At 39.4% G+C, this 12,868-nt stretch overlaps 1 protein-coding gene across 5 annotated transcripts in view; it reads left to right on the forward strand.

The window, feature by feature from the left end:
* Positions 1-12,868, forward strand: part of COP1 (COP1 E3 ubiquitin ligase) — a 186,622-nt gene that overhangs the window by 88,533 nt on the left and 85,221 nt on the right. For all 5 annotated transcript variants that reach the window (XM_067532416.1, XM_067532414.1, XM_067532415.1 and 2 more), the window contains exons 13-14: positions 798-906; positions 2,702-2,783. In XM_067532416.1, coding sequence (XP_067388517.1) covers positions 798-906; positions 2,702-2,783 — 191 coding nt within the window. The remainder of the gene's footprint in view (positions 1-797; positions 907-2,701; positions 2,784-12,868) is intronic.

Below are 12,868 nucleotides of genomic sequence, written 5' to 3' on the forward strand. Positions count from 1 at the left end.
CAGAGGCTGTATCCTTCAGGTCTGCTCAATTGAATGTAAAATACAAACACAACCTGTGTATTTTTTTCTGATTCCTGTTCAGAGATCTTCCCCAAACCTTCCTTTCTCAAATGTCAGTGGGGGGCACTCTTTAAACTAAGAATGCAGTTAATAGTCTGTTTATCTTTGTCAAAGAGGTCATAGTCTCCTTGCTGTTTTTATCCTTGGTACCAATGCGATTGTATATCTTAAGCTGTAGATTGCCTTAGTAGACTTCTGCTCCTGGTATCATGGTTAAAATTGTGGCTGTTAAGGAGCTAAAAGGTTAAAATGTTTTTCCTTTTTTAAAATTCTAGGTTTCTGTTCAAGTACAAACACACACATCATAGAAGCAGCAATGGACAGTATAAAGCATCCTATAAAAATTGCAAATAACATCTTGAGAAGGGAAACTGCATAACTTAAGACATTAAAACACTTCTAGAGTCCTGTAGCACTTTAAAGACTAACAAATTGTATTTCTTCAGAGACGTGTTAGTCTTTAAAGTGCTACAGGACTCTCATTGTTTTTGCTGTATACAGACTAACACGGCTACCCCTCTGGAACTAAAACACTTCTGTAGTTCATATGGTGAAATGTTTGCCAAGTTTATGATGATTTCTGTTTTTTTCTTGACCGAATATTTTAATAAAAGGCAACTGAACCAAGATTGTGTACTTTGGGACAGCCCCAAGCAAAGATTGTAATTGCTCTGAGCTATTGCAAAAGTGATTTTTATGGTGTATAAAGTATGATTGGGGTTTTTCTCTTTTTAAAGCTGTATCAGCTGGAGTAGCTACCACAAGAACCTGTTAGCCAGCAGTGACTATGAAGGCACCGTCATCCTGTGGGATGGTTTCACAGGACAGAGGTCAAAAGTCTACCAGGTAAAGTGCAGTCACCAAGCAATACCATTTTCCTCTTCACAAGAGCCATGGCTTCAGGTTTGTGTGCATATTATCGTTCTAATTAAGGTACTTCTAGTACTGCATTGTTGGCTGTTGGCTTGATGGCTCCGTGAGATGAAATGCCTTCATCTGCAGTAGGTAAATTGAATTTTACTTGTATTGGACAGGAGGGAGTTACTATGTTTTTTATTTTTATATAATTCCATTGAACAGTGCCTGCTTCATTTCCATCTCAGAAGTTTTGTTGCGGTATGTTCAATCATGATCATATTTGCAGAAGGCCTTAAAAATAGGAGAGTTGCGCGCACACACTGGCAAGAGAGAAGCAAAATGCCAAGTCACTTGGAAAGATTGAAGTAGTGGTGGAGATTTGATTTTAGTAAATATAAAATCCTGTATGTGGAACAGTAAACTAGTAGCAGAAACACAAAATGGGTGGATGTAATCAAGCACCTATGCCCTTTGCATTAGAATTTATTTTCATCTTCTCTCCTTAATCCTGTCCTAACGTTACTTTTCCATTTAGCCAATTGTAACGGGGGCCACTAGGAAGGTGTGTGATCAGAACTGGGAGGCTGGCAGAGGAGGTGGTGGAACACTTCTTAAAAGTGGTAGAACTGCTGTGGAGCATGCATTTCCTTAGAGTGCAAAATTGGTAATGGACATGAACAGCATCAACACATCTAGGAGTAACAGTTAGCCCCTCCTTTTGACAGTGAACTAGGAATGTAAGATTTTTCCTTAAGTTAAACAGTTGCACTCTTTTTATTAATATACATTAATCTGTATCATAAGATTGTCTGTTGTTAATTCCCTTCCATCATGCATACGCCAACTAAGAAAAGCTCTCACTGGACAAAATGAATCTTACAATGAATTAGAGAGGACAATTTATTTATATATTATAAACTTTCATTGTGAATGTGAATAGTTGGAGTTATATTGGAGTTATATTCCAACTGTTACTTATACGAAAAGAAACCAACTCCATTTCATTATTTAAGCTTCCTATCGGGTTCTTTTGTCTCTTCTTCCAGATTTTCATAAATTGAGGTATGTGCATAGCAATGTGGTGTAGATATTTGAAATGCTGTTTGGAACATTTTGCTGGATGTTCTTTTTCATGCCTTCTTCACTTCTCTTCTCAATCTTTGTGAAGGTTTGAAATGATCTGACTGAACTTCAGGTTTCATTTAACAGAATATTGTGGTGCTAGTGTATTAAACCTTCTTCATCTCTTACGAGGAAAGAGCACTCAGACTTGAAATAGCACGTGTATGTGCATGATAAACTAGAGTTCCTGTGACCACTTAAACTTTTAATACCTGAGTGAACAATGCTCTTTTTTGGACTTTTTAAACAAATTCAACGACCTCCTTGTTGAAAGATACATTTTAGCGGTATTTTAGAAAATTAATGCGTGTTTTGCTGAAAGAGTATGAAGGTCCACAAGGGAGCAGTAACAAACCAAAACTCAGTGTCATGAGAAGTGTCCTCTGAGATCAGCATCCTCTTTTAAGATAGAAATAATCAGTACTTTAAAAAAGTCCTGGATGTAACTGTCTAATGTTGCCGTCTCTTGGGGCTTCTCTTAAGCCACACAAGCATTAGTTTAAGTGGGAGAAAAAAATGCATGTAAGATCACTGCTATCCATAGTAAACCTCCATATCCAGAAATTCTATCTGAATTCATACCAAACTGCTTTACTACTTATTTTAGCGCTGAAAATTTTAAGGTACTATATTCCAATTTTTTTTCTCTTTCTTAAAACAGGAGCATGAGAAAAGATGCTGGAGTGTTGACTTTAACTTGATGGACCCTAAGCTACTAGCTTCAGGCTCTGATGATGCAAAAGGTATTTTGACGTCTAATTCTAGTGCCAAGGCTGAACTCGTGTATTCCCTGTGGTTGCCAACAGAGGACATCTCAAGTAACAGATTCCTTGGCTTACTTGGATAGTGAAACTGACATGTCGAGAGTATTACACAACCATTTAAGATCAGATATAAAGGGGGGAGAGAGAGAGTTTTGTCTAGAGCTGGCTGAAAAAAAGGAATCCCTTTCCTTGAAAAATGTTGTTTTTGAAAAAAACCTATTCCAGGAGAACAGAAATAGATTTTTTTTAAGCTTTCCTGCAGCCTGCACTTGTCAGTGTCACTTGTGAAATTGATGTGAGCCTTCCAACTTAATTGCCATAGTGGTAGAGAGCCTGGGCACTCAGCCTGAAGCTACTGGAACTGGAGAGGCAGAGTGCTCTGACTGTCAGCCCCTTGAGCTGGTGTGGGAATCAGTACCCTGGCAGTTTGCGTTGGCAGCCTTCTGAAAACTTTTGTCAGTTTCACTTGCCAAAGTGAAAGTAAGGAGCCTTCCAGGTGGGCAGCCAGGCAGCCGTCATTTTGATTTTTCCCAATAGAAAATCAAATCCTTTCAGCAAAATTGAAATATTCTCTTGGAGAAATCTTGATTTTTGTGAAGAGGGCAAATTTCATTTAGTCCAAAATTTTTCATCTGATTTTTCTATCTTTAGACTAGTTCAGGATTTAAGGGGAAGGTGGTAGATCATGTTAGCCAGTACATTCCAACTAACATCTTCTAAAACTTTAGTGTAAACAAGGCAAGTTTTACTTCAGCATGTGCTGGTAGAGTTGAAGACTTGAGGGTCTTTAGTAAAAACCATGTGTTCAAGAAAGGGAGTAGCTACAGATGAGAGGATGGAGACTGAAAATGTTCCCTGTTGCTTTTACCTAAGACTTTCTTAACGATTACGAGCAGCGAGAAACATCTTCTATAGGCCGTGTAGCATGTTTTTTGGGAAACTAACAGCAGTGTGAACAAAATTGGGTTGTGGGCGGGAAGGCACAAGAACATCAGGAGTAGATGTTGGGAATGAGCTGCTCCTTATCTTCCCTCCTCCCAAAGCTCCTCCTGGACCCTAATGACCCAGGATTTTGGAGCTCCCACCAAACACACCCTTGTGATTCGCTGGTTGAGAACTGCTCCTCTGTAGGCACTGCACATTAGAAGCAATACATTTTCTATAAAGGAGGGACTAGATAGAACTGAAATATATAATCTTTCTCCTTCCCTAAAGAACAGGACTTTATCTGCAGTCAGTTTACAATATCACATTAGAGTTATTAGGCAACCATTGCTTTTTAAGCCACTGGGCATCAACTCTCCCAAATGGGCAAACACGGCTTTGGACAGAGCTGTTCATGATTTACCTTAAAACGACAAATTAATTTTTCATAAAAATTAAACCTTGCAAGCCTGTGCCCCCTAAAATGCTTTTAAATTCTGTTTCAAAAGAAAGTCATATCAGTGTTCATTAAATGTATTTGACATTCTTGCGGTAATTGGTAATTTCACTTACAAAATGCAGCCTTTATGATGATTTCATATTAAGGAGATGTTTAAATGGCTTTTAATAGATTTTTTTTCTTCTTTTTGATGGAAGTAAAGATCGTTTCCTTTACAATTAAATGTAGTAAGAAAAAGTCCCTCCACATAAATGATCAACCTTTTCATCATTCTGCTCCCTATTCATGCTTTGCATTTTAAAAAGAGCTTATCTTCCAAATAGATATGCATTTATTAGCATGGTAAAGAGTTGTCCGCCTGAGCTGACTTTACGAAACATGGCCTCACATCAGAGCTTAACAATTCTCCTCTGCAGAAATGGTTTTTAAGAGTGCAGTGTTTACACACACAAATTATGTATTAATAAAGACCTGCAACTCTATGCACATACTGCATTTCAATTAAAAAAGTAGTTCTTTCTTTAAAGGTATATAGGTTTTTTATGATCAAGCCTGGATAGTGTTTCATCTTCCCGTGCAATTTTTTTACTTGGTACTAGTTACATATATAACAAAGACATCAGAGGTGAATGCCAGTATTGGAGGACCTATCTAAAAGTATTTAAAAAAGTATAGTTCTTTTAAATGCTATAGTGCAGGACTCAATTTACCAGAAATCTGTTATCCACATGTCAAAACCTGCTACCCAAAGGACACAGAGAAGATCTAGTCAGGGTTAACAACTGGTGGGAAATCCAGCACTGTTCCTTCTTCCTCAAACTCCCACTTATGCTTGAATGTATGGGCATTGAACTTTCTATCTCTAGTTGTTGTCCTTGTCTGAAACGATGGGAACTGTAACGCATTTTCCCTTTCTTGGCTTGGTGAGAGAGGCTGGAGGTAAGAACTTTTCCGCCCCAAACTCGTTTCCTGGATGCGGAGAGTGGCAGCTTTTTCTAAACCTTCTCCTTTCCACCCTCCTCCCCGCTGCAGGATGTTCCTGTCTGTCTCTCCCTTCCTCTTTCAAAATGGTGACAAGGTGTTGGATGCCTGAGTACTTGGTGCACTTCAACGCCCTTTGCTACATACACACACATTGAGTAGAGTAATCCTGTGATCACTGATCCTCACCCTTCTCTGCCAAAGACCAGACATAGCAAAGGGAGCACTGATCAAGGGAACCCCGCTGGCACAAAGATTGATTGATATAATTGCAGACAGCATGGCAGAGCTCTGGGTACCATTCCATCCTTTTCGTTTAATCAACCATGATCCAGAATGTGTTTTGTGGGAATTCTTTGTCTTCTATGGGAGAGAATTGGAGCATAAAATCACTCTCACGCCAATTGTCCATTGTATTTAAAAAAAAAAAAAAAAAATTTGTTTAGTTATCAGTGTTTGTAGATCTGTGTGCTGCTACAGAGGTAGCTGAGACTTATACATACAAATCCAAAGAATTATGGTGACTGTTAGAATGCTGGCCCATGTTACCAGAGCCCTAGGAAGCTGCTTAGCCTTATTCTGTTTTCTTGGGATATTAAATAGGCTGTAATTCTAATTTCACCAGAAAAAAACAGATTTTAATTAACTCTGGGCCTGGATTGTCTTAGGCAGTTGACCATGAAATTATAAATGAAAAAATGTAAAAATACCGGTTTATCTTTCTGAAAATTTTAGAAGGAGACTAAATGTGGGTGTCAGCCATACCATTGCCACATTGTGGGTGCTGAACCACAGTAACCATGGAGTTAGAGATCTCCCAAGGCTTGAAAGGACATCTTGAAGCTAGTTGTGACCCAGTCTGCTAGAAACCTCTTCAAAGAAAGGTCTCTTGACCAACCCCTGGTTCGCCTCCTCTAGTGGCCATATTTATAGTTGGCCTGTCTCTGAGAAGAGAACCACAAGTGGACCATCATGTTGTCTTTTTGTCTTGCAATCAGCTCTGTACCCTGCCTACTCTTTGGGTATTCTTGGTCATTTGCAAACATCTATTGCCATATTTCAGACTGGGAGAGATTCCAAAGGACTGGAAAAGGGCAACTAGAGTGCCAATTTATAAAAAGGGGAATAAGGACAACACAGGGAAGCGCACACCAATCGGCTTAACTTCAGTACCCGGAAAGATAATGGAGCAAAAATTTAAGCAATCAGTTTGCCTACAAGATAAGAAGGTGATAAGTAATGGTCAGCATGGATTTGTCAAGAACAAATTGTATCAAACCAACCTAATAGCTTTCTTTGACATGGTAACAAGCCTTGTGGATAGCGGGGAGGCGGTAGATCTGGTATATGTTGATTTTTGGTAAGGCTTTTGATCTGTCTGGCATGAGTGTCTCATAAACAAACTAGGGAAATACAACCTAGATGGAGTTACTATAAGGCATGTGCATAACTGCTTGGAAAACTGTTCCCAGAGAGTTCCCAGTCAGTGGTTCAGAGTCAAACTGAAAGGGCATGTTGAGTGGGGTCCCGCAGGAATCAGTTCTTGGTCTGGTTCTGTTCAATATCTTCCACAGTGATTTAGTTAATAGCTTACAGAATACACTTACAAAGTTTTGCAGATGATACCAAGGTGGGAGTGGTTGCAAGTGCTTTGGAGGATCGGATTAAAATTCAAAATGATCTGGACAAACTGGAGAAATGGTCTGAAGTAAATAGGATGAAATTCAATAAGGACAAAATGCAAGCTATTCCACTTGGGCAGGAACAATCAGTTGCGTATCAACATGGGGAATGCCTGCCTGGGAAGGAGTACTGCAGAAAGGGGGTCATAGTGGATCACAAGCTAAATATGAGTCAACAGTGTAACACTGTTGCAAACCTCATTCTGGGATGTATTAGCAGGGGTGTTGTAAGCAAGACAGGAGAAGTAGTTCTTCCGCTCTACTCTGTGCTGAATAGGCCTCAACTGAGTATTATGTCGAGTTCTGGGCACCACATTTCAGAAAAGATGTGGACAAATGGGAGAAAGTCCAGAGAAGAGCAACAAAATGATTAAAGGTCTAGAAAACATGACATATGAGGGAAGATTGAAAAAATTGGGTTTGTTTAGTCTGGAAAAGAAAAGACTAAGGTGGGGACATAACAGATTTTGAGTACATAAAAGGTTGTTACAAGGAGGAGGGAGGTAAATTGGTCTTGTTAACCTCTGAGGATAGGAAAAGAAGCAATGGCCTTAAATTGTAGCAAGAGAGGTTTAGGTTGGACATTAGGAAAAGCTTCCTAACTGTCAGGGAGTTAATTGCCTAGGGAGGTTGTGGAATCTCCATCCCTAGAGATTTTTAAGAGGAGGTTAGACAAACACCTGTCAGGGATGGTCTAGATAATACTTAATCCTGCCATGAGTGCAGGGGACTGGAATAGATGACCTTTTGAGGGCCCTTCCAGTTCTATGAGTCATTCCATAAGCATTATTTTAAACATTGATGGAATAAATAAGCGGCCATTTTGTTAAAGGAAACAGAAGTTTGGACAAAAAAAGATATCCCATGGTGACTGGTATGGACTCTAAATTTTTACTATTGTAAATACCTTTCTGCTGCACCATCTCAAACAGTTAATGGGAATTTAAACTCAGTTCATCAGAGCAGTTTTCTTCCTCAAATCAAAAAATTTTCAGCCGTAAGTCCCATTCCCTATTCTATATTTTTGACCCTTCTAACCAGTAATGTAACTTTCAGCCATTAAAATGGTCATTGATTGAAACTGCCTGTGACTGATGGCTAAACATGCCTTTAATAAAAATCATTCTCAGGGAAGGTTGGTAAACTAGTTATAGTCACAGAAACAGACTGGAGGAACCTGAAAGAAGCTGTTATACTCTTTCAGTACACAGCCTTTGAAATATACAAAAAATAGCAAAAATATTTGGATATAACTAAACTATATAATGCTAGCATACATACCTCTCAACTTTCAAACTTGCCAGCTTCTGACTGGCAGTCAAAATATGGTCAATGATCAAACTCTGGCTGTATTTTTGACATGTTGTGCCAAAACTGTTACCATTATAGTACTTTTTAGCTATAAAAATTATTCTAAGGATGTTTCCTCACTGTACAAATTGAATTAAATCAGTACTTTAAAAAGAAAATAGGGCAAAATAAATTTCATCATGTGCCATCATAAAGAAGCTTCCCCAGGGGTTATTTGCAGAGATTGAATCCTGGGCCTTGAAATCCCCAGTCAGACCTCTATCGCTTGAGCTCAGAGTCATTAGTGGACTATCTACCAGAGGGTTCTTGAGACCCACTTTACCAGTGGGTAACATAACTCTTTGCTGGAATGCTGTAGAATGCTGGGAATTATGAAGTTTTGGTTCTATTCTTGGCTTTGGGAGAGAATGCAGTCTGGTGGTTAGGATATGTTTACTAACCAGGTAGCTAAGTCCATATTTGTCCATTTTTCTGAGTGTCAGGCCTAGGGGGGGGACTTGGATCTGGGTGTTGGGTGGACTTGGACCCAGAGTCCTGGGTTCCATTCCCAGCTCTGCCTGAAGCAGTCTTGTGCAAATTCTCAGGTAACTTACTTGTAAAATGGAAGGATGATACTTGACTGCTGTCCTAGGGTAGGGCATGAGGCCTCATGAAGTATACAGAAATTAGGGGTCATGTACTCAAACAATTACTGCGTGGGAAGCTGGGATGTGAATATAGCTTGTGCTAGCTTGCTGTGATCTAACTGCTCATGTGCATCCTGCTGATGTGCATTAAATTTGTTAGAGCACTTTTTAAGTCAGAGCTCTAAGCAACTTAACACGTACCAGCAGGGTTCATGTGCACAGCTAGACTGTGGCAGGCTAGTCTGGAGTAGATTTACATCTCAGCTTGCCTCAGTCTAATTGTTCACATAGAGAAGCCCACAAACCGCATTCTCAGGTAAGAAGATCAAACTTGTCTCTAGTTTTTTGTTCTTCCACCCCTCCCCTCTGAACTATAGGTTATTTCTCTGGGGGGTGTGTGTGTGTGTGTGTGTGTGTGTGTGTGTGTGTGTGAGATATTTCTAGACTTGACAGTACAGAAGAACAGACTCCACAATGAAACTGAAATGCTGATTGCCCCACAAAATTCCAGTACGCTTTGAGAGCTCAGTGGGAGATGACTTTTCATTTTCATTGTCTCATGACTAAGGAGAAGAACTTAAGGCATCTATGTGGACTGGTGTCTCATAATACGAACTAGTGAAGGTAAAATATTCTGTCTGCCACCTAGATATAGAAATAACCAATAGGTGGCAGTCCTGCAAATACTTAAACATGTTGAGTAGTTGTAGTGAACTCAATGGGTTAGTTCAGGTTTGCAAAATTAGGTCCATGGAAGATCTTGTAGCTAGGGCATTGTCTTCTAAATCGGAAGGTCAGTGTTCTGTTCGCATCTGTGTCAAGGACATTGTGTTTGACCCTGAACAAATCACTTAAGGGTTAATTTAAAAAAAACCCTGAGTTTCTGCAGCTCCCATTGATTTTTAATTGAAACAGTTTTGTTTTTGAAAATCAGGTTAATCTCTCATGCCTCAGTTTCCCAGCCCATAAAAGGAGGAAAATTGCCTACTTCACAGGTGTTTAATGGCTATATTCATTATTTGTGTGATGCTCAGACACTCTAAAGAATGCCACAGAAAAGTAAATGAATGAAATAATAGTTTAGAGAGAGTGAGTACTATGTGAGAAGAGAACTCTTATCTCATAACTTAATACAGTCATCTGAAGCAATATCTGCATATGGGAAGCATGATTGTGTAGTGTAGACTGAATTTAGAAATTGATAGACAAACTGACTGATTTTATAGAATGGGCTCGGTGATACTATGTCTTACAGCAAACGTATTTCCCCAGTGTATTTTATATAGAAATAAAATGACTGTTAGATATTGTGAATGTTTTGTGAAGAACATTAGCTAATTGTTCATACTGTAGATGAATGTTCCTTTCAGCTACTGCAGTGAAAAGCTTCCTCTCTTATCGAGTGTTTGTCCAAAGCTGTGACTGAGTTGGGTTAATTTATAAACTAATGAGCATTTGAACCAAAGTGCCAATCAATTAAACAGAAACTTGATAAAATTAAATCAATTTAAACTGAGAGCTGCTTCGCAACCCTAATCTCATTTGTTTGGTGAGGTGTGGATTCTTAGCCACATGGAGAGATGCAGCTCTCAGCAGCAACACAATTAGGCAACGTGTTTTTAACAATTGATCTCATAGGGTAGTTTGCCTCATCAGCGCAATTCTAAGTGTTGTCAGGACATCTGTATGTCTTATAATTACCACCTCAGTCTCTGCAAAACTGCTAAAATTCACAGTAAGTTAAGCAAAATTCATACAACCAGAGTTTATGAATCTGTTGTGTACAAATTTATTTCCAGCTAAAATGTGGCTTATCATGTAGTTTATTTTTTAGAGGTTGGAGGGTGGAAGTCAACAAAAAGCTGAAAGCACTGACTAGGTTCTAATCAGAGCCCTGTATATTCCATAGCTATGTGGTCATGGAAGTTGCTGTGGACTCTAACCTTACCCACCAATTGTAACAAATTTCATGTTAGTTTTATGAACGCCAGTGTTGATTAAACAGCAGATCAGCTCTCCAAGCTCATTCTACTCTTCATGATCTGAAGATGGTTTGAATGAAATTGTGCAAAGGTGAAAGGCTAGCGTGCTGAAAACTGAGCCCCTGAGGTATTTGTTATAAAATTGAGACCAAATATCTGCTCATTTATATTGACATGGTGCCAAAAAAAGAATTGCTCATATTGAACAGTTTCTAACTTTTATAACTTAATTGGAAGGCTGTCTAATGAGAATTCAAAACAAGTGGCTGCATGGAACATAAATTTAGGAGAGGCACTGCTATGAGCTGTGGGCTTATTTGACTCTCAGATGTACCTATAGAGACTCTTTCAGTCTAAGGAGCATTGTCTGCGGGCATTGTTTTTTTTAACCACAGAAATTAGAACTATTTGCTTCCTGTGCCATCAGATCAATAATGCTAATGTCCTCTGCTGTCACTGTGACATAGACTGCACTTCTGTTGGCAGCCCTTCTTTAAAGTGAGAATCTAAAGCCTTTATTTGCTTGCAAAATTCTCTCCTATCCCCTGACTCCAGATGGGGCATTATATCATCTAGTTTCACTTGGAGCAATAGAAGGTACAAGCCCATCCTTGCAAAGCTGTTCATTATATTTAATGTAGCTGGTTGTTTATAATGTATACTAGGCTTTTGGTAAGTAAGAGAATGGATAATTAATGTCTGAAAACTGATAACTGCATGTAATTTATCTGTTTTTCATAATTCTTATATGCAAATGTAGTATATATATCAGCATCTGCATTTCATGGGTGTATGTGATGCTTTGTAATGGCTCCAGACATCTGTCAGATATTCTCTGTGCTGTTTTTAAAGAATGCATCAATATGCTCCAAGCATTGCTGTTTTTCTCACATTTTTGAAGCAGTCCTCCAAATATGACCAGAATTAGTGCAGTCCAGGAACAGCACTCACTCCCCCTCCTTTCTTTGTGTGCACTATTTAAAAAAAAAAAAAAAAAAAAAAGCGCAGAGACTCCACTACCCTCCATATGGATAAGCTGTCCCAAGATTTAGTGGTTCCATAGGTGTCTGCCTAGAGACCGTCTACCCTCCCACTCCTTAGGAGTGGGGTAATATGGGGAAAAGCTAATAGACTGGGGCTGTAACAATGTTTTTGTGTATCTTTCTTGGAGCCGAAGCAAAGTGGTTTGTGTTCCCTCCCACCTCCTGGTCAGCCCTCTCCTGCATCACCAGAAGTCCTCCCCTTCCTCTGCACAAAGAACCCTCCACAGGGGCACCAGAGTACCCCTTCTGCACAGAGGTGGGAGATCTGTGTATGGAGGACTTGTCACATGCAAATCAGTATCAGCCCTGTCTGTTTTCGTACACTGCATGGGGAAAACAGCCTCCACGTCTTCACTATTCAGTACTGAGTTGCGTTATCCCCACTAGAGCAAACAGGGAAATCAGGAGGTATATTCTGACTCTGGGACTCTGTCTTCTTCCTGGGCTGCTCCTGGGATAGTGCAATAACACACTACCCCTTCCTCTGGGCTCATGGCAAAGCCACGATTTAGCCCACAATTTGTAGGGTGTATAACCTTCCTTAAGGTTCACGGATGGCTGTGTGGATAATGATTTTAGTATACCTTACTTTTGTGGGTTTAAATATGATGTAACTTAAATGTGTACGTGAGGCTAATAAGGGAAAAAACTGAGGGGCTTCGAAGACACTTCGTACCTATGCAAGAGACCTGTCTAAGCAGGCTTAAAAGACGTAAATAGGTGTGTGGTGTTAGAGAGGGAACTATTTCCCCTTGTAGAGTAGTCTAGTACAGGTTATTCTTTCTGTATATTTACCTCTACTCAATAGTCATGCACATGGATTGAATTAAAATGTTAAACCACGGTGCTGCTTTTTTCTCCTGATGCAAATCTCCAAGGCTGGAAAACAAATTGTTCTTACTAGTTATGTTTTACGTATACATTTAAATGAAATGTGTGCAGAGAGGTTACAACTAAGAGCACTGAGCATGAATTCTTCAGAGCACAGCTGGATGGCAAAGAGTAGGCAGAATATCAGCCTTATTGCTCTTGGTTGTACAAATCTGCGGTCCGTA

This window comes from Emydura macquarii, unplaced genomic scaffold (assembly GCF_026122565.2).
Source record: "Emydura macquarii macquarii isolate MOO-44397 ecotype Brisbane River unplaced genomic scaffold, CSIRO-AGI_Emac_v2 contig_3287, whole genome shotgun sequence".
NCBI lineage: Eukaryota > Metazoa > Chordata > Testudines > Chelidae > Emydura > Emydura macquarii.